Source organism: Triplophysa rosa, linkage group LG6 (assembly GCF_024868665.1).
Source record: "Triplophysa rosa linkage group LG6, Trosa_1v2, whole genome shotgun sequence".
Lineage (NCBI taxonomy): Eukaryota > Metazoa > Chordata > Actinopteri > Cypriniformes > Nemacheilidae > Triplophysa > Triplophysa rosa.
Genome location: NC_079895.1, coordinates 4,820,988 through 4,841,849, shown reverse-complemented (window position 1 = coordinate 4,841,849; position 20,862 = coordinate 4,820,988). Strand labels below are relative to the sequence as shown.

The 20,862-nt window shown below is 42.3% G+C and overlaps 1 protein-coding gene across 1 annotated transcript in view; it reads right to left on the bottom strand.

Annotated features, from left to right (window-relative positions):
• Window positions 1-20,862, bottom strand: part of ttn.1 (titin, tandem duplicate 1) — a 132,977-nt gene that overhangs the window by 65,551 nt on the left and 46,564 nt on the right. The window contains exons 87-131 of the mRNA XM_057336724.1: window positions 20,520-20,786; window positions 20,164-20,430; window positions 19,927-20,066; window positions 19,705-19,831; window positions 19,089-19,231; window positions 14,599-14,722; window positions 14,166-14,432; window positions 13,980-14,077; window positions 13,736-13,904; window positions 13,392-13,658; window positions 13,013-13,279; window positions 12,647-12,925; window positions 12,087-12,495; window positions 11,883-12,007; window positions 10,636-10,902; window positions 10,287-10,556; window positions 9,907-10,206; window positions 9,515-9,817; window positions 9,212-9,399; window positions 8,901-9,015; window positions 8,531-8,815; window positions 8,284-8,435; window positions 8,052-8,199; window positions 7,733-7,910; window positions 7,524-7,645; window positions 7,149-7,436; window positions 6,755-7,051; window positions 6,487-6,673; window positions 6,265-6,380; window positions 5,881-6,180; window positions 5,494-5,793; window positions 5,265-5,370; window positions 4,985-5,181; window positions 4,586-4,891; window positions 4,217-4,495; window positions 3,821-4,120; window positions 3,408-3,710; window positions 2,935-3,321; window positions 2,536-2,838; window positions 2,140-2,439; window positions 1,761-2,057; window positions 1,384-1,668; window positions 1,002-1,295; window positions 584-883; window positions 183-491 (exon numbers count right to left, since the gene is read on the bottom strand). Of these exons, the coding sequence (XP_057192707.1) occupies window positions 183-491; window positions 584-883; window positions 1,002-1,295; window positions 1,384-1,668; window positions 1,761-2,057; window positions 2,140-2,439; window positions 2,536-2,838; window positions 2,935-3,321; window positions 3,408-3,710; window positions 3,821-4,120; window positions 4,217-4,495; window positions 4,586-4,891; window positions 4,985-5,181; window positions 5,265-5,370; window positions 5,494-5,793; window positions 5,881-6,180; window positions 6,265-6,380; window positions 6,487-6,673; window positions 6,755-7,051; window positions 7,149-7,436; window positions 7,524-7,645; window positions 7,733-7,910; window positions 8,052-8,199; window positions 8,284-8,435; window positions 8,531-8,815; window positions 8,901-9,015; window positions 9,212-9,399; window positions 9,515-9,817; window positions 9,907-10,206; window positions 10,287-10,556; window positions 10,636-10,902; window positions 11,883-12,007; window positions 12,087-12,495; window positions 12,647-12,925; window positions 13,013-13,279; window positions 13,392-13,658; window positions 13,736-13,904; window positions 13,980-14,077; window positions 14,166-14,432; window positions 14,599-14,722; window positions 19,089-19,231; window positions 19,705-19,831; window positions 19,927-20,066; window positions 20,164-20,430; window positions 20,520-20,786 (10,731 nt within the window). The remainder of the gene's footprint in view (window positions 1-182; window positions 492-583; window positions 884-1,001; window positions 1,296-1,383; window positions 1,669-1,760; window positions 2,058-2,139; window positions 2,440-2,535; window positions 2,839-2,934; window positions 3,322-3,407; window positions 3,711-3,820; window positions 4,121-4,216; window positions 4,496-4,585; window positions 4,892-4,984; window positions 5,182-5,264; window positions 5,371-5,493; window positions 5,794-5,880; window positions 6,181-6,264; window positions 6,381-6,486; window positions 6,674-6,754; window positions 7,052-7,148; window positions 7,437-7,523; window positions 7,646-7,732; window positions 7,911-8,051; window positions 8,200-8,283; window positions 8,436-8,530; window positions 8,816-8,900; window positions 9,016-9,211; window positions 9,400-9,514; window positions 9,818-9,906; window positions 10,207-10,286; window positions 10,557-10,635; window positions 10,903-11,882; window positions 12,008-12,086; window positions 12,496-12,646; window positions 12,926-13,012; window positions 13,280-13,391; window positions 13,659-13,735; window positions 13,905-13,979; window positions 14,078-14,165; window positions 14,433-14,598; window positions 14,723-19,088; window positions 19,232-19,704; window positions 19,832-19,926; window positions 20,067-20,163; window positions 20,431-20,519; window positions 20,787-20,862) is intronic.

Below are 20,862 nucleotides of genomic sequence, written 5' to 3'. Positions count from 1 at the left end.
GTGCAGTTAATAACTTATACTTTTCCAGACATCATAACATTTTTTTGTTCTGTGAGTGTTACAAATGTACACAGTTTTGTATTCATACAGGCTGTCTTTAAAGAAGAAACAGCTGAAAGAGAGCTCAGCAATCTATAATAATATAAAATATTTATTATAAAGAGTAAAATAAGAGGTCTTACCCAAGATATCCACTCTGATTGTGCGCTGACCTGTTCCACGGATATTTGTGGCAGTCAGCTTGTAAAAGCCTGTGTCTTGTCTTACAGTTTCAGGAATGCCAATTTTGGTATTGATAGTTTGCCTGTTAATCTCTTCTGATTCCAGTGTCATTGTCTCAGTGGGCGCATCAATAACTACTCCATTCTTTGTCCACTCAAAGGTAGGCAAAGGCAGACCAAGAATTTCAGCAGGAATTTCAATTGCTGCTCCCTTCTTAACAACTATGGCATCACTCTTAAAGAACTTCAACCACTTAATAATTGGTACATCTAAAAAAGATTAAACAAAAAACTTTAGACATGTATTGTAACAATAAACTGCATTTTCACACTTCTATATTATAAATGGAAGTTATACATACGCTCGTCATCCTGAATATTAACATTAATTGGTTTGGATGGTTCTCCGTCACCAATCTCATTGACAGCTTTCACTCTGAAATCATATATCAAGTTCTCAGACAAACTTTCCAGTGTGATGGTGCAGTCTTTGCAGATTTGGCGGTTGGCAACATCAAATTCTGTGCTGTCTTGTCTCATCTTTTCAACATAGTAGCCTCTGATTGGAGAACCACCATCGCTACGAGGAGGTTGCCAAGTCAGAGTGATGGTGCTCTTGGTTCTTTCTGTGTAGTGCAGTTTCTCAGGGGCAGATGGAACTCCTGAAATTTTAAAACAGTGTTTATAGGTTTTGTAGGAACATTAAAACAAGTAACATTACCTATAATAAACAAATGTATTCTCAGGTATAAGATACTACATAAATAAACATTGTGTTACCTTTGGGATCCACTGCTAAAACAGGTCCAAGTTCAACAGGAGCACCGAGGCCAACCTTGTTCCTTGCAATCACACGGAACATATATTCTTCGCCATCAAGAAGACCAACAATGTCACACTTGCAAACGGCAACCTCCAGTGGTTGTCTATAAATGTGCATTTTGGCATCTTTTCTCTCAACAACATAGCCCATTACGTCACTTCCACCATTATCGAGAGGATCTGACCACGTAAGTGAAATCATCTTCTTGCTGACATGAACTGTCTTAAGATCAACCACTGGTCCAGGAACATCTTTTACACAAAAGAGATAAAACAATATCAGTATTTAAAAAATAAAAGATGAAAGCATTTTTAAACACCTTACAATTTTTTTACTTACCCATCACATCAACCTTAACAGAGGCTGACTTTGCTCCACTGGGGTTGGTTCCTGTGATCTGGTATTGGCCATGGTCAGATCTCAAAGCATTTTTGATGCTTAAAATGCTGTTCTTTCCTTCTGTGTCAATAACTACACGTTCTTTGTCTGGTTCAGCCTCATCCTTTGTCCACTTCAGTTCTGGTATAGGTCGTCCAGTAACAAAAGCCGGTAGACGCAGTGTTTCACCAGCTCTGATGATGACTCCATTCCTCACAGAGATATTAAAGTCAACCACTGGAGCCTCTGTAGAGGAAACGCATATTTGAAATTTGATTAAAATTATCCAATCATCCAAAAAAAATGCATTATGCACAAAAGCATAATATGTTTCTTACCCTCAGGTTCTTTGGCTTGAACAGGCTCAGTCATGCCTGGAGCTCCATGACCGGCATCATTCACAGCAAACACACGAAGATTATAATCGGCTCCCTCAGTCAATCCAGTTATAGTGAACTTCCGGTCCTTGCATCTGCTCTCAGTACAGCGGACCCATTCCTTCTCTCCGACCAAACAGCGCTCAACATGATATCCAAGGATATCTCCACCGCCGTTGTACAATGGAGGCACCCAAGAAATATCGATAGTTGTATTAGTGACATCAACAATTTTGGGTACGGGTGGACCAGGTGGCACTGCAAACATATTTTCAGAAGTAGAAATTAATTATTTTAGAAATTATTTTCAGTTCAGTTTATCTGCATGTTCAATACTTACAAATTGCATCCATTGCAGTCTGAGGATCAGTTGGTACACTGAATTCTCCCGGGCCAGCAAGATTCTCAGCACAGACTCTAAAGACATAAACAAGGCCCTCCATGAGACCCTCAACCTTGACCGCCAGTGAACTGAGAAGGTTGCGGTTCACTCTGGTCCAATATTTGCTGTTAACTTCACGTCTCTCAACCCAGTAGCCCAGGATAGGGCTACCGTTGTCCTTTGGCTCATGCCAGCTGAGGGCAACTGAGCTGGAAGTGACCTCTCCAATTCTTGGCATGTTTGGAGCATCAGGTGGTTCTGCAAAACATTAATTAGATAATTTGAAATCAATTATAATGTATGGTAGCTATTATGTATGAAGCATATTTACAAATGTTTTTGATTTGTTCATACCAAATTGATTCTTTGCAATGAGTGGTTCTGAGTAGCATGGCGGTCCACAGCCGTACTTGTTTTCAGCAGTGACTCTAAAGATGTACTCCTTTCCTTCAATAAGCTTGGTTACAGGGTAATTGTACCCTTTGTGGGTTGAAGTTACAGTTACCCAACCAATGTCATCGGTAGTGTTGTCTTTCTTTTCTAATATGTAGTTGATGATCTCGCTGCCACCATCATCAAGGGGTGCATCCCACGTGCAAGTGACTGAGATGTTCTTTATGTCTTCGAATCCGAAGTTGACAGGAGGGCCGGGCTTATCTGTAGGTTGCAACAGAAATGTTCAGACATCCTTTTGTTCCTCAAAAAAAGAATATGCTTATGGAGACACCCACAGCAGTTCAGAAAGTAACTTACCGAGAACATTGACGTCGCAAGATGCAGTCGCGACACCATGGGTGTTCTCAATTCTGATAGTGAACTTTCCATGATCAGTCCTGATGGCATCACGTACCATCAATGCAGTCTCACCCCTCTTGCTCTGGTCGAATGACAGGCGATCTAATAGTGGAGGATGGAACTCCTCTTCGGGTTCAGGCTCAGTGATCTTCGTCTTCTTTTTCTTCTTTACAGTGAAATCTGGTTTCTTCTTAACTGGCTCCTGTCTGACATTCTCATCATTTCTGAGCCATGTAACCGTTGGGTAGGGAGATCCGGATATGTAGGCATCCACTTTGATCTCCTCTCCCTTTTTAATGCTGAGACCAGAGGCAACGCGGGGATGGAGTGATACCTTTGGTGGTTCTGAACAAGTGAAAAAAGTTTTATTACATTCACTCTTTAAATTCATAATTAAAATGTAACTGATTTACATTGTGTCTTTAACATACCAACAGGATCAGCAGCCTTAATGAGTGGTGTACTGCGTGATGGGTCACTTGCTCCAGCAATGTTCTCCGCACGGACACGGAACTGGTATTCTTTTCCTTCTGTCAAGCCAGTGACAGTGTAGGAGAAACCAGGTACAAGGTTTGGAACGCATCTTTCGAATCTATCACCATCTTTTTCTATCTTCTCAATGATGTAGCCTGTGATTGGACATCCGCCATCATATGGTGGTGCCATCCAGGTAACAGTGGTGGAATTTGAGGTGGGATTGTGTGCTTCAACCTCAACTGGTGGGTCTGGATGTTCTGTGACATTTTATAGCACAAATAATGAAAATAAGCAGATTATTATTAACTATTTACATTAACTATACATGAAGTTGGGAAATGTGCACAAATAAAATAGCTACACTTACGTTTCTGTTCTTCTGTTATCACAGAATTGCGGAGCTCGACATACTCCCCACTACCAATCTTGTTAACAGCTTTTACTCTGAAGCAATATTCATAGTTAAGCATAAGATCTTTGACCACAAAGTTTAAAATGTTGTCTCCAGACATCACAGGCAAATATGTCTTCTTCTGTGCCTCTCTCCTCTCCAAAATATAGTGCAAGATTGGGCTACCACCATCACTCTCTGGAGGCTCCCAAGAAATTTTACAAGAGTTCTTGGTAACCTCACTGGCAGAGATATCTTTACATTGTCCAGGCAGGCCTTTAAATAGAAAAAAGTAATGAGGCATTGTAATACATTTTCGAACAATATGTATGAACAGTGTGACACTAAGACCAGATAATATAGTTTACTTACCAATCACTTTTATGTTTATTGTGCCAGTAACTGAACCCAAAGTGTTCTCAAGAGCGACAGTGTATGTGCCAGCATCCTCATGTTTACACCTGAGAAGCTCCAGATGAACGTGATTGAGTTCACATGTCAATGTGAGCCTGTCTTCAGTCTTTAGTTCAGTGTCACCCTTTTTCCAGACCATTGATGGTTTTGGTATTGCCCGGTATGGGATCTTTAAGTCCAGCTTTTCACCCTCAACAATCACAATGTCCTGGGTCTCAACATCTATGCTTGGCTTACCTTTTGAAATATAAAACAAATGTATTACATTTCAAACAAGTCATATTATTAATCAGTCACATACTGTACTGAACAACTCAACAAACTTACAGTCAGGGTCTTTGGCAAAGATGCTGTCAGAAATCTCAGATGGATCACTGACTCCAATCGCATTAATGGCACGAACTCGCAGAACATATTGTTTTTCAGGAATGATGCCTTCCTCAGCCATAAATCTCAGCTCTTTGACAGGGCGAGCATTGATCCTCATCCATTTTTCAGTTCCAGCTTCAGACAGCTCAACATGGTAGCCAGTGACCGGACTTCCTCCATTCTTTTCTGGAGCTTTCCAGGTAATGTTGATGTGCTCTCTGCTGGCATCAACGATCTTGACATCAGTTGGAGGAGAAGGAACGCCTAAAGAAGAAAAACAAACACTGCGTTTATATCTGTCAATACTACACCAGTAGTATGTATTACATGCAATGGAATTATGCGTTAAATACATACTTATAGGATCTTCAATCGTCATAATATCAGTAGGTTCACTTGGGTGGCCAACTCCAGCTTCATTCTCAGCACGGACCTGGAACTGCACTTCAGAGCCTTCATCAACATCGGTCACCCTGTACTTGCATTCAGGGCCGGATGTCTTTCCAGACTTTATCCAGCGAGTACCAACTTTCTCTTTCTTCTCAATGACATACCTTCAAAAGGAATGTCTCAGTCATGTTTCCGCCTTAAACACATTATAAAAACATCACATGCAAATTCAACATTTTGGGCATACTTGGTAATGGGTCTTCCACCATCATTGTTGGGTGCCTCCCACTTCAGGTCAACATGTCTCTTGGAAACTTCAACAACACTCAAAATGTAAGGAGGTCCAGGTGTTGCTAAAAAGAAGAAGACATTACATCAACATGTCTCAAATGCATTAAATTACTTTACAAATTAAACTACTATTAAAAGGTGCTTTGTTTTTACTGATGTAACGACAATGCAGTAGAGTAACTTACTGAAAGTATCTTTAGCCAGAACAGAGTCCTCAAGCTCACAGAACTCCCCAATACCAGCTGCATTTTCAGCTGCGACACGGAACACATACAGAGAACCTTCATTCAATGGAGTCACAGTATACTTGGTGTCTTTCACTGTGGTGTCCACAGTCTGCCAGGCCCTGCGTCTGACATCTCTTTTCTCAACAACATAATTGGTGATTGGAGAACCACCGTGACTCTCTGGCTCTGTCCACTTCAGGTCACAGTTGATCTTGGTTATGTTAACCACCTCAAGCCAGCGTGGAGCAGATGGGGGATCTATTTAAAGAGAATAACAATTTATATTAATGTTTATAAAGCAATAGGACATGAAACGTTGAAAACTTTACTTCAGTTAACACTCACAAAGTCTCTCTTTACAGATAACAGGGTCACTTGCGTCACTGGCTTCACTCTCGCCAGCAACATTGACGGCTTTGACTCTGAACGAATACTCCTGCTTTTCCATCAGGCCCTTCAGTAAGTGTTCTGTTGATGGCACATCCTCAGCAACACGAACCCATTCTTCAGTTCCACTTTTTAGAAGCTCAATGATGTAGGACTCAATCTTTGCACCACCATCGTGCTCAGGCCGGGTCCACTGCAGATGTGCAGTAGTCTTGCCAATGTCTTTAATGAAAGGCTTTCCGGGAGCCCAAGGAGGATCTAAAACAACAACATTTGAGATTTATAACTGTAATTATTATTAATTTATTTGCCTTAACATTCAATAAATAAACAGTGACATACCAATCGGATCTTTAATCAAAACTGGTTCGGTCTCAGCACTTGGCTTTCCTGGTCCTGCAAGATTCTCAGCCAAAACTCTAAACTTGTACTTCTTCTTAGTTTGCAAACCTTTTACCCTGAAAAATAAACATTTAACATTTAATTTGACACTTGAAAGTCATTGTTCCTGTTTTACAGTACATTTCAAACGGCAATGCACTGAAAAACAATGAACCAACCTACCTGAATGTTGTGTCCTTTATCGGTAGCTTGTTACACCTGATCCATTTGTCAGTTTCTGGATCAAACCTCTCAACCCAGTACCCAGTAATGGGACTTCCACCATCTTCATCAGGTTCATACCAAATTAGAGTTACAGCATCCTTTGTGATATCAGAAGACTGAACCCTGCTTGGAGACCCAGGAGTGTCTAAGTGACAAAGAAAAACGATAAGTCATCTTGCAAACAAAACAATAACACCATGAATTATAAAGTAAAGTTTATGCTGACCAAATGAATACTTGGCAATAATAGGTACATGCTCGGCTGGAGTGCCTATGCCATACTGGTTCTCAGCAGACACTCTGAAGACATATTCCTTCATAGGCACCAGCTTGGAGGCTTTGAAAGCTGTTTGCTTGATGGTGGCAGACAGTTTCTGCCACTCTTCCTTATCTGTGGGTCTCATCTCTACAATGTAGTTGGTGACAGGTGAGCCACCATCATCTCTAGGGGCGTTCCAGGCAAGACAGCATGACTCGTTTGTGATTTCAGAGATATCGAAAGCAGCTGGGGGGCCTGGTTTATCTGGTTTTCAACATCAAGACATAATTACAATTAACATTGTGCACTGTAATGTTAGAGCATTATGCTAAAATGAAACAACATGTGGAAAACAGTATACCAAGAATGTTGACGTCAACAGTGGCTGTTGCCCGCCCGCTGGTGTTGACTGCCTCAATGATGTAGGTGGATGTATCCGATCTGGTTGTGTTAGCGATGGAAAGCGTTGAATGGCCAGGTTTTGTGTCAATGGTAACTCTATCATCAGGTCTCAGGACGAGGTCAGCCTTTGTCCATTTGACCCTCGGATCTGGTTTGCCAAGCACATCTGCAGGCAGGTCAATCTTAGTGCCGGCTCTGGCAGTCAAGCCAGCCAAGAGCTTCACGTCAAGCTGGATCTCTGGTGGCTCTGTAAAATACAATACACAACGTGGATTAAGTGGATGGATGCTGGCTATCAATGAATGATTGCTGTAAGTGGCTCTAGATTGCTAACCTTTTGGATCTACAGCAAGGATCTCATCAGTAGCCTTGCATGGTCGGCTAGCTCCGAGTCTATTCACTGCTCTGACACGGTAGGCGTACCACTGACCTTCAATAAGACAAGTGACCTGGAACCTGGAATATGTATGATGATGCAGGTTACAGATGTGTTAAAATAATGACAAAACAAAATGGTTTATATGTTGTGGCGCGGACACTCACTTCAGTTCAGGAATGGGATCTCCACAGGCCTCCCATTTGTCAGTGCCACGCTGGCACTTGTCAACAATGTAGCCCTTAACAGGAGCGCCACCGTCATATCTGGGAGGTTCCCAGAGGAGGAAGATACTCTTTGCTGATTTGTCTCTCCATTTCAGGTTCTCAGGTGGATCAGGCACAGCTGTGTTTCAAAGTATTTGTATTTATCATTTGGTTCTTTGATTTTATAATCTCAAACAGACAGACTTCTAAAATAAGATGATTCTGAATCATAAAAATAAAACAGTTAAACTACTGACATATTTCACTTGTTATGACTTACTGGCTGGGGAGGACACATTCACAGGTTCATCAATGTATGCTGGCTCTCCTTGTCCACATTTGTTGCAAGCAATGACGCTGAACAAATATTCCTTGCCCTGAATGACATCTGTGACAGTGTACTCCAGGTCCTGTATACCTGACATCACCTGAAAAGAGTGTTGTTATTTAAACTCGCATGGTACACTAAGTGCATGTAGATGAGCTATTAAACCAATCAAAGAACAACTCACCTTGACCCAGGTCTTACGGGAGACCTCACGTTTCTCAATATTGTACCCAGTTACAGCACTGCCTCCATCATGTTCAGGTCCCTCCCACATTAGATGCACGTGATGTCTGGTCACCTCTGCGACTTTGAAGTCTTTGGGTGCACTTGGGCATGCTGTAAATAAGATGCAAATAAAGAGATTGCACTGTGAATCATTGTGCAAATGGCAGGATGTACAGCATAAAATGGTATCATGAAAGTTTACCTACCAATAACATTGACTTCAATCTCTCCAGTAACAGACGTCACGTCATTCTCCAGTTGTAAGGTGTAGGTTCCTCTGTCTGGACGCACGCTTGGAGCAACAACCAGTTCGGTGTATGTGGGTTTCGTGACCATGGAAACACGTTCACCTGCGACGAGTTCTTTATCACCGAATGTCCACTTGGGTGTGGGCACAGGATATCCTGTAATGGGGACTCGGATTTGAAGAGCATTGGGGACGATGACCTCCAGGCCGTTTTTGAATCCACTGAGATCCATAGTAGGACCCACTAAGACAATATAAAAATCAACAATTTTTATATAATGTATACATTGTATAATGTCTTTAAGGTACGGTTTATGGTTTATGCCCACCGTGAGGATCATCAGCCCAGAGTGGCCCAAGGGTATCAGCTGGGTCAGACACTCCAGCAGCATTTTCTGCACATACTCTATAGTGATACTTCTGACCAAACTTTAGTCCAGAAACCTTAATGAAAGAAACATGCAGTTTTAATAAATGAATAGAAACAATTTATACTGCTGAAAAAAACAAAAATGAGTTGGCTTTAAAGGGTTTTGGTTTGTTTTTTGTTTGGCCAGCTAGAACCATCTTGGTTAGGCCGGGAACTTAACTTTTCACTAATATACTACATAGTATTATCACAGATATTAAAATTACATACCCTGTAATAAAGGTCTGGGCAAAGCCTAGCGTTACATCTCAACCACTTGTCAGTACCATCTTGACACTTCTCAATGATGTAGCCCGTAATCATGCTGCCTCCATTGTTCATGGGTGTTTCCCATGACAACTGAACAGAGTCTTTGGTCTGATTTGTGTGGTTGAAGTTCAGAGGTGGACTAGGTCTCTCTATATTAGGATAAAAAGTTAAAATCTTTCTCATTACATATGTGTGACATTCAGTATCGTAACAATTTAAAAAAGGCAGTAAGCCAGCACATGAATATACTAAACCACTACTAACCAATGGGATCCATAATCTTCACTGGATCTGTGGCAGCGCTTGGCTGACCAACTCCAGCCTTGTTTTCAGCCCTGACCCTGAAGATGTATTCCTTGTTCTCAACAACGTCATTAAGTGTGGCTGTGTGATCTTCAGCTTTCACAACCATGGCGGCCTCCCATTTCACAGCGGTGCGGTCACGGAGCTCAATGATGTAAGCTGTGATCTCAGATCCTCCATCGGACACAGGTGGTTCCCAGGAAACTGTTGCACCAAACCTATTGACAACTCCAACCCTGACATTCTGAGGTGCATCGGGCACGTCTGTTAGGGGAAGAATACATTTTAATTATTGCCAACACAAAGTAAGGCGAGTTGTTGCTATTGTTATACCAGACAAAAGTAATGCTCACCAAATTTGTTCTTGGCTTGAACTGGTTTGTCTGTGATAACAGGCTCTCCATTTCCAACTCTATTGCGAGCACATACACGGAAGAGATACATGTTGTCCCTCTGCAATCCGCAAACGCAGTACTCTGGGATGTCAGCACGGTCTGTGGCCACTGTCCAAGTCTTGCGTTTGATGTCACGCCTCTCAACTACATAAGCCAAAATCTTGCTTCCACCATCGCTTTCTGGTTCCTCCCAGGCAAGGCTGACCTCACCATCAGCGGTGTCAACAACCTGCAGATTCTTCACAGGTCCAGGAACATCTAAAATTAAATTTTTTATTATTAAACATGTAGAACTGTTCAAATATTTGTAAATAAATCTTGCTGGGTTTCCAACTCACCAATAACATCTAGATTTATGAAAGCCTCTCCTGTTCCATGTTTGTTTTTGATGACAACCTTGTAACGTCCCTTGTCTGACTTCTTAGGGTCTTTAAGCCTATACTCAGTCCGATCATTGTCTATGTCGATGTTCTGGGTAGGTAGGCTGGTGTCTTCATAAAACCATTCAGCCTCGGCACGAGGATAAGCATCGTAGGGAACGGTCATGACGAAAGGCTTTCCAGCGTCTGTTACGAGGTTCTGATCTGTGGTCTTAATCTTTGGCACAGCTGTGAGGAAAAGTAAAGCACGTCACTGAAAATATTCTCTTGTATGAAAAAACAAACGCATTGATGCACATTATCATACCTGCAAGCTCAAGCTTGGCTCTGGCATCCTTGTCTTTGGCAACTATTTTGTATTCTCCTTGATCACGGGGCCTGATCTCACAGACCTGCAGTCGGTGAACTTTGCCTTCACTGATCATCTGGTATTTGTCACCCTGGACGATGATCATGTTATTCCTCATCCACCTGACCTCAACTCTGTCCTTATTCAGTTCAGCCTCAAACACAATATCTGAGCCTGGTGGCTCAAAGACATCTGTGGGTTGCCTGACAATTTCCACTGGAACCTCTGTTGAAGAAAAAATCATGAGCATTTCTAATCATTTTATGTTTTAAATTTTTATATTTTACACCTCTCAGGCATGTCCCATAAACTGTGTTCATATAGTGCTGTCAATCGATTAAAAAAATTAATCACAATTAATCACACATAACATTAATGTTTTAAAATATACTTTTACATTCTAATAATTTCACATTTAATCTTCAAATTAATGTAGAAACAACAGATTTCTTTAACAGCATCATTTTATGAAAGCCAACATTCTGATATTAGTACTGTAATTTTAGTTACATATTAGTACTGTAAAAAACGCTATCATGTCTAACAGATAGGATATATACAGAAATTGAATAGAAGTTCTCAAACTCTTAAACAGTCTTTAATGCTAAATTGAAAATTAAATACAGAAGAATTCTCATTAAAGCTACAAAACACATTGAATTCCTCTTTTCTTTTGTTCTTTGATTAACATTAGTAACAGGAGTCACAGCAGTAGGTTTAAGAATGCGGCCCCTTAAGAACTGTATCTTTATGCAGATGACGCCACTCCCATTTTCACAACTCTTTGCGTTCATTTAAATTTTGCTTAAGAAAATGCTAGACAAAACGGGCTTTCTGTCATAATCTTGTGTGGTTTTATTCATTCAAGCAAGAAAGAGAACTTAATACTTAGTCTGACAGATTCTGACAGAGATTCACTAACGCAGCCTTTAGCCCGTGACTGTATACACCAGTCTGGACTAGATTTTTTAGGGCTTCAGCTTCTTCTTAAACTGAATTCGATTTAAAATAAAAATAGTTTATACTATAAGTTATGAGTTATGTTCAATTATAAAAAAATTCACAATGTGCCCTTGTTGTACAAACAAAATAAAATAAAAAACAACAGAGAGAAAATACCATAACATGACTACTGTATAAGTGTCTGTTAAGCGTCTATAAAATAATATTCTGAAATCTAAAATCCTGTTCAAAAATAATAATACCTTCAACAAAGAGACGTGCCCTTGATCTTCGATCTTCCACTCCACAGGCATATTCACATTCATCATCTGGTCTGCACTCTTTGATTATAAGCTTGCATTCCTTTCCATCTTTTTCCATATGATATCTAAAGATGATGAGCATTAGCAAAGCTTTTCAGAATCAAAAAAAGGTTTTAACTTATATTTTTTAAATCCAAAAATCACCTTGGTCCTTCTCTGATTTCACGTCCATTCCTGTACCATTTAACCTGGGCCTTTTCTTTTGACAGTTTGCACACAAACTCAGCATCCTCAAACTCAGTGATGGTTTGATCTTGGAGCTGAGCGGTGAAGTCAGTGGGTGCCTCGCTGATGATCAGCTCTGCAGAAGATTTATCAGCTCCGGCGACTACAGTGTATTCACCCTCGTCTGCAAGGGTGCAGTCTTTAATGGTCAGAGTGTGTTTGTCTTTGTCCACGCGATACACAATACGTTTGCTGAAAGTGATCTCCTGACCGGCCTTCATCCACTGAACTGTCACATTGGGTCTGTTCACCTTGCAGGTAAAAGTGATGGTCTTCTTTTCTTCAATTTCACAGTCCTCTATTGGCTCAATGATTCTGAGTGCTTCCTCTGCCGATATAAAGAAAAAGTAGTGAAAGATGTGCACAAGTATTTTGTACATATTCTTTTGATCTACAGTATATATGAGGAAGGATATAACATACTTTATGATTCTAAGTTTAACAAATGACGGCGTAAGAGGCTAATAACAAAGACTTACCCAGCACACTGATGTCAGCTGTGCACTTAGCCTGTTCTCCACGTTGGTTTGTGAGTGTGATTGTGTAACTGGCTTCATCTGACTTCCCTGCAGCTTTGATTCTCAGCGAGAACACTGTGTCCCTCTGAACCATGATAAACTTGCTGCTCTCAAACATGGTCTCGTTGTTCTTCAGCCATTTGGCTTTAGCACCATCAGAGTTAACCTCACAGTTGAGAACGATCTCTTGTCCTTCCTTAACTTGGATATTTTTGATTGGAGTGATTATCCTAAGTTTTTCTGATGAGGAAAGTCAAAAGTAGGCATTTTAGTCCAATTAAATTTGACAATTGAAAAGCGAACATTTTACCTTAAACAGTAACTTACCAATGACCACCAAGTCTGCTGAAGCTTTGACTGAACCAATATGAGCCGTGAATGCACCCTCATCTTTAAGCTCACAGTTCTTGACAATGAGTGCTCTTCTCTTGCCATCACTAACAATTTCATACTTGTCATCGGTTGTAAGCTCGGTGTCTCCTCTGAACCATTTGACTTCAAATGTTTCTTTGGACACCGAGCAAGTAAACTCAGCCTTCTCGCCCTCAACGGCCTCCTGGTTTTGGGGTCTTGCGATGAACTCAGCTGCCATTTCTAGAGCATCAAAAGGACATTGTTTAGGCAAATCAATATGATTGAACTATTAACTGCTGGTCAAAGTTTATTTTAACATCAATTTTGAAAGAAACCTAAACCAAAAGCTTACCACTTATCTTCAGAGTCGCTGTTGTCTCTGAAGAAGGCAGTTTGCAATAGTATTCTCCAGCATCTTCCATACGGAGGTCCTGGATAATGAGAATTCTCTTTCGTCCATCTAAAATGTGTTCATATCTACCACCCTCGGGTATCTCTTGGTCACCCTTGTACCACATGACATCCACACCAGCTTTGGAGACCTCGCAAATCAACTTAATGCTGTCTGTTTCAGTGCCCTCAACGTTGGTCAGGTTCTTTGTGAATTTAGCTTCCTCCTCTGCACGGTAAGAGCAGTTTTCATTCATTTCTGTATTTCAGCATTAGCTCCAAAAGAATTACTGAAAGAAAACTCACCGACAACAGTCAGCATTCCAGAGGATTTAGATGTTCTTGCGTCACATTCATATTCAGCCTCATCATCAAAGACTGCCTTGCTTATAATGAGAATACGCTGTAATCCCTTAGCGATGAGCTCATATTTCTTGCCTTTTTTGATCTCACTACCATCTTTGAACCAGCGGACCTGTGCACACAAATAATTATGAGTTCATCTATTCAGTCCAAACAGACATCTACAGAGGAAAAAAGTTGTACATACCTTTGCATTTTCACGGGACACTTCGCATTCAAATTTAGCAAATTCCTTCTCCTTAACCTCAACGTCATGAAGAGGCTTAGTGAATTCAACAAATGGAGCTGAAAAAAGACATACATGTGATTACACAAATATTGTAAAAGCAATCTTAGTTGGTTTTAAACATTGACGGACTGTAATTTTACTAACGTTCAACATTCAGGAAAGCAGATGTTTTGAAGTCCTTTGCATCACAGGTATATGTCTTGGAGTCTTCAAGGCTACAGTCCTTGATGATTAGTCTTCTTATACGTCCTTCTGCCACCATCTCATACTTCTTGGTTTTACGAATCTCCTGTCCATCTCTGAACCACTTGACATCAGCTTTCTCCCTGGACAATTCACACTCCAGAATGGCAGTGGCTTCTTCCTCAACAGTCTGGTCCTCCAAGGGCTTGGTGAACTCAACTGGTGGCTCTGTAATGTGTTTATATTATAAATTCCAAATTATAATTTATATAAATTATAAACATAATACCCCTCTTAACGGACAAAACCAACATCTAACATAAGCAGAAAATATATTATATAATTGGGAAACATGTATTAATGCTATAGGGATGCAATATTACACTGTTCTCACCGTTTACAGTAAGTTTGGCCTGGGTCACAAAATCCTTTGCTGTAAGTTTCACTTCTCCAGCTTCTGTCATCATGACATCTCTCAGGGTGAGAGAATGCAGTCTACCTTCAGCTCTAGTAACCACCTGGTAAAAATGCATTTTTGTTGTTTTAACAAATATTTTTGTTACAAATAATTTACAATTACATTTATGTAGATGCTTTTATCCAAAGTGACCTTTGGTGCATTCATGGCATTTTATAAATATGTTTATATCTAATTATATTTATATCTAGTTAATAAAATACCAACTTTTGTTATAAAACGTACTCCGTTACTAATGTAACCTCGGTTCCCTGAGATATGGGAACGAGTACTGCGTAGCAGGATGCTATGGGAAAACTCCTTTTTCTCCGATGACTGAAGCTTTTTAATAATGCAGTGAATACTGCACGGCCATTGGTTCGTACAAAGAAAAAATTTGAACCAATGGCAGCGAAGCTGAAAAGACCTATGGTGATGGAGCCCGCCAAAATGGTTGAGACTTATGGCTATATAAGCAGCACGTTCCCTATCGATACTTCACTTGTACTGCGTAGCAGGACGCTATGGGGAACCAGTATAATCCCGCCATGCTTCAAGAGGAACTACTAACACCAACCTACCCCGGAGCCCGAGGCTAGGGGGCCAAGTATGGAGCAGGGGAGTCTTGCGGGAGCGGACAGGGCCAAGCTAAGAGGTGGCCCAGTCCGGTTAATCGTCCCGAATGACAGTGTTGCTTGGTGCCAGAGCGGTTTGAAGGCAACCGCCAGACTGGCAACATAGAGTGAGCCCGTTAAGCAGAAAGGAACTCTCAGTTTCAACCAGTACTGAAGCGGCCGCATGCAAAGGATGCCTAACTGCAGTACCGGAGATACTAAGACCCGGTATCTTCTGAAACGCCGAGTCGAGTCGAAAACCGCTCCCAGGAACGAAACCCGTTGGCTGGGAGACAGAGCACTCTTGGCAAAGTTGATCCTGAGCCCCAGGCATTCTAAATGGCTGAGGAGAAGGGACCTGTGGGACCGTAGCTTGTCCTCTGACTGCGCTATAATGAGCCAGTTGTCGAGGTAGTTCAGAACGCGGATTCCCTTCTGCCTGAGAGGGGATAAAGCCGCGTCCATGCACTTCGTGAAAGTGCGAGGAGCCAGGGACATCCCAAATGGAAGGACCGTGTATAGATATGCTACCCCCTCGCAGGCGAATCTCAAGAATCGTCTGTGATAGGGGGCTATCTGGATGTGGAAGTACAAATCTGTCAGATCCAGGGAGAAAAAACAGTCCCCTGGGCATATTGCGAGAGGATCTGCTTCAGGGTAATCATTCTGAATGGCCGTTTCATAAGGGCGCGGTTCAGGTATCTAAGATCAAGGATGGGACGGAGACCGCCATCCTTTGGGCACGAGGAAGTAGCGGCTGTAGAAGCCAGACTCGGTTTGATCTGGGGGAACCGGTTCTATGGCTACTTTTCTAAGTAAATTTCTCACCTCGGTGCGCAGAACGTGCGCATCTGCACTCTGCACCCGGGTGGGAATCAAGGCCTGCCAGGCCTTTGCCCGTGTGGCAAGGGGTTGTATACTTTGGGGAGATACACCGCCTAGTGGGGGCTTGACTCCCATGGTAAGTGGAATGCTGCTCTTTCTTTGAAAGTGTTTGTGTTTTATTAAGTTTTCCGCTAGTTTTCCGGTTGGTTGTGTGGGCGCTAGTAGAACATGCTCCTAGTAGAACGGGTCCATCATTCACAACAGGGTAGATAAACACATTTTCTCCAGCACCCGGAACTGAACGGGGCGCTTGGGCGCACAAAAGAGCTCGTTTGGAGGGTGGTCCAGCCGCAGCGAGACCTTCCTATCTCTCATCTGAGTCTCAGGAAGGCACCTGAGGTGCCGGGTCCAGCGTTATCTTAGGCCGGGGTCTGGAGGGTGATGGAAACGCTTAGCCGAGCGAGAGCGTTGATGGGTTTCTGGTTTCGACGCTGTCTGGGAAAGCAGGGGGTGTGGCATTCACGGGCTGCTGAGTCGGCGCTGGCTTCGGGCGAGAGGACGAGGCCCTGGAGCCGGGTCTCTTTGGCAGGAAGTGCTTCATGTTCTGAGATGATTTCTGCGCAGCAGTGAAATGTTCCGCAAAGCCCTCCACCGTGGCACCAAAGGGCCCTTGTACTTGACCTTGTCCGCATCCTTGATCTCCGTGAGTGTAAGCCATAAGTGGCGCTCGATCTCTATGAGTGTAAGCCATAAGTGGCGCTCGAGCACCATGATACTGGCCATGGACCTGCCTATCGCCTGGGCCATGGCTTTAGTGGCGCTCAGCGTGAGATCGGTCGCGCTACGCAGCTCTCTGAAGGACGCGGGGTCGGGTCCAGACTCATCCATCCCTTGGAGGAGTTTGGCCTGGTAGACCTGAAGGACCGCCATCGAATGAAGCGCCGAAGCCACTTGGCCAGCCGACGAGAATACGCGGCCAGCGAGGGCCAAAGTCATTCTGCACGGCTTAGATGGGTGGGTCACTTTCGCTGTCCATCCAACTCATCGGCCACTCACTCATCGAGGGGAGGCACCCTCTCGTATCCTTTTTCCTCTGTGCCGTCGACCGTAGTGAGAGCAGAGGAAGTGGAGGGTCGTAGACTGGCCGAATAGCGCCATGACCTGGTAAGTTCTTCGCGAACTTCCGGTAAGAATGGTTAAGCTCGCTGGTAAGGGGTCTGACGGTGCCCTGGCAGGAAACATTCATCGAGGCGGCTGCGAGCGGGTTCTTCCAGAGAGGACCACTCCAAGGCCCAGCTCCTCCACAACATTGGTCAGGACCCGAAAAAGCTTGGAGTCTAACAACATGCTGTTGTCCTCATCGAATTCGCTTCCGCCAAACAAGACCAGATCGTAGGGATATCCGAGGGACGCTGGTAAGGCTGGGAGAAGCGGACAGGTGAAGGCTCTCTGTGCAGAGAAGGCGAGGCATGCGAGGACGGTGTGAGCTCGCTTTTCCCCGAGCACTTAGATTCTCTACTCCACTGTTTTTTCCTCACAGGATCCTGTGGGAAAGAAAACGGGAGGGCGCGAGGGGCGGAATAGCTCTCTGAAAAGAAAGCGATCCGCAAGCACAGAGAGGAGAGACTCATGCTCTCGCAATGAGGGCATTCCGTCTCTTTAAGTGCGTCCTCAGCGTGGGAAAACCCCAAGCATGAGACGCACTCACTGTGACCATCAGCGGCGTGTAGGAAGACCCCACACAAGTGACAGGGATGGCGCGGCATTTGAAACAACGCCGTAGGAAATACTGTAGCTCGAAAATTTTTATTTTAGTGATCGCTGTATGGTGGCACGGAAAAAGACCGGCACTGCTGAAGACAGCGAGTCCGCTGAGCAGGGGGGTCCAATCCGCTGCGAAGGCTTTTCAACAGCGAAGCAATCAGTCTCGAGTAGCGAAGGTAGAATTGTCGCTGAAGGAGAAGAAATCTGAGGACCCTACATCGCCATAGGTCCGTTTACTTTATACGAACCAATGGCCGTGCAGTATTTACTGCGTTATTAAAAAGCTTCAGTGATCGGAGAAAAAGTAGTTGTCACATAGCGTCCTGCTACGCAGTACGAGTGAAGTATCGATAGGGAACAACTTTGTTTTTGCTACTTTTGGAGCAAATGTAAATAACTGTAAGAAGAAAAGAAAATTCAAACACATATTTTCTAGCTACCTGTTCGGATTGTTACAACAAATGTATTAGTTGTATATAGTTAATGGAAGCTATAGTTTATGGTAAAATATATCTCACTGTATTTTTGATTTACAGATGTCATAATTTACATTCAAGTACAGTAGAGCCCACAAACTGATAAATGTACGTTAAAGTCACTGTGGATAAATACACCTGCCGAATGCATAAACGTATACAGTATACACACACAACATATTTAACAACTGTCTATCAGAAATTAGAAATACAGAGAAAAATATATTTTACCTTTAACTACATTTATGTCAAAATGCTTAGAAAGAGCACTACACTAACACTTCAACAGCATTCAACAGTGTTAAAAATAACCAGAGGGGCGCTTGCAGGGCAGAATGTCTCAGTTGTTATCTCAAAACCTTGAGCAAGTGCTGTTGGACATCCTTATATGCAGAAAACATTTATATAAAGGGTAACAACTTATAATAGTACATTCATTTGTTAATACATTGGATATCATAAACAGTCAGCTATTTATTATTTATTTGGTTTTTGGTAATGTTACATATACAAAGATTTTTATTAGCTCACCAAAAAACACCAAAAATAGTATTACATATAGAGTACATTCGATAATGTGCTTGTATATTTAACTAACAGTTCATATTCATTTTCACATCTGTCTAAATCAGTGAGGCACATTAAAAACTTGAAAGCTTGAAATTATATTAAATTGCTGATTAAAGACTACAGTTCTGGTCTTACTTTGTCACGAAGCAAAGCAAATGTATAGTGAACGGAGTCTTACCCTGTCACTTGGTTCCATCTTTGTTGAGCCAACAATCCATTCGACAGGAATATCCTCGTATGAGAGCTCACAGTCAAAGGTTGCGGTCTCTCCAGCCGTAACAGTGATATCCCGAAGAGGTCGCAGAAGGCCGATTGTGCGTGCTTTAGCGTCACAGAAAGCCATTCTCAATAACACCAAGAAACAATTCTACTAAAAGTTCTAAAAGCACTTTGTACTAAAGCACAAAGCACAATAGTAAAACCTTCCCAAGAAAAACATCCCATCTCCAGCTTATCACAAAGGGCCCTGCATCATTAGCATATTGATATTTCTGGTACAGTAAGTGGTCAGACTAAGAGGCACGTTTCAGGTCTGCCAATCACCCCCACCCTCTCCTGATAAGGTATGTGCTTTCTAAAAAAACACCTTACGTCCTGATTGGCTACTGACAAAGCCCTGCCATGTTATCTGTTTCTGTCACTCAATATGTCTGTTACCCAACAAAAAAAATGATATGGGACTATATATTTCTAATTCAATATTCTGTTTGTCATTTAATCTAAACTTTATGAATGGTATCACAATGAAAACTGCTTCAGTTTTGTGTTGGCCTATTTCTAGATGTCCTTCTCACCTTTAACTCTGAGCTGAGCAGAGGATTTAGCATTAGCAGCACTGAAGTCCACGCTGCCAGCCATGTCCATGCGGACATTGTAAAGTATAAGCATGTGCTTGGTTCCCTCCTCCTTAATTTCACAGTCCTTATGAGTGGAATAAACAAAGCACAATAATTGTGATTAAATAGGAAACATTTAAAAATGAATCCGTAACAATGTGCATTAGATGAAACCCTTACCGCAGACTGGTGCAGAGCCTCTCCTTTGAGTTTCCAGTTACCATGAACATCCTCCTCAGAGATTTCGGTCTCAAAGCGAGCAGTCTCAGTCTCTGTGACCTCCACACTGTACAGTGGACGGACAGTCTTGATATCACGTTCTGCAGAGGACAGGACAAGAGAGGGGAAACTAAGATATAGTACCATGTATTTTTGTTCCTTTTCTTGAAATGTACTGGCAGTAGAGGAGATGCACACCTTCAATGTTAAGTTTGGCTGCTGTTTTGTCAGAGCTGCAGTCGCACACATATTCGCCAGTATTGTCCTTCTCTGCCTTTCTGACAATCAGGATGCGTTTCTTTCCTTCAGCTTTGATAAGGATGTTCTTAGAGGGAATGATCTCCTTGCCGTCTTTGAACCATTTCACCTCGGAAGCAGATTTGCTCACTTCACACATCAGGACCACCTCATCCTTTTCAACAGCAGTGTAGTCCTGTAACTTGGTGGTGAAGTAAGTATCTCCCTCTGTTTATTTTCAAGATCACATTAGGTTGATTCCATCATTTATTATTTTTGTATGTAGCTGAGTGTCTATGAAAATGTTAAACACTTACCAAGTACAGTGAGCATTGCCTCACATGTTTTTCCAAGAGCCTCGACTTTGATGAGAGAAGTGTCATCAATAGAGACCTCTTTGAAGGAAAGTGTGTGGATCTTTCCATCCTCGGACATGTGCACGACTTTGCTTGGATGTAGACGAACATCATTCTTGTTCCAGGTGACCTGTACCTTCTCATGAGAGAGTTCAATTCTGAACTCGGCTGTCTCACGCTCTTTAACTGTGACGTCTTTGATAGGTCTCACAAACTCAAGACGGATGCCTGAGTGACGAAACAAATGCAATGAGAAAAGGTTCAAGAGAAAAGAAGTACATCACACATTGCATGATTTCATCAA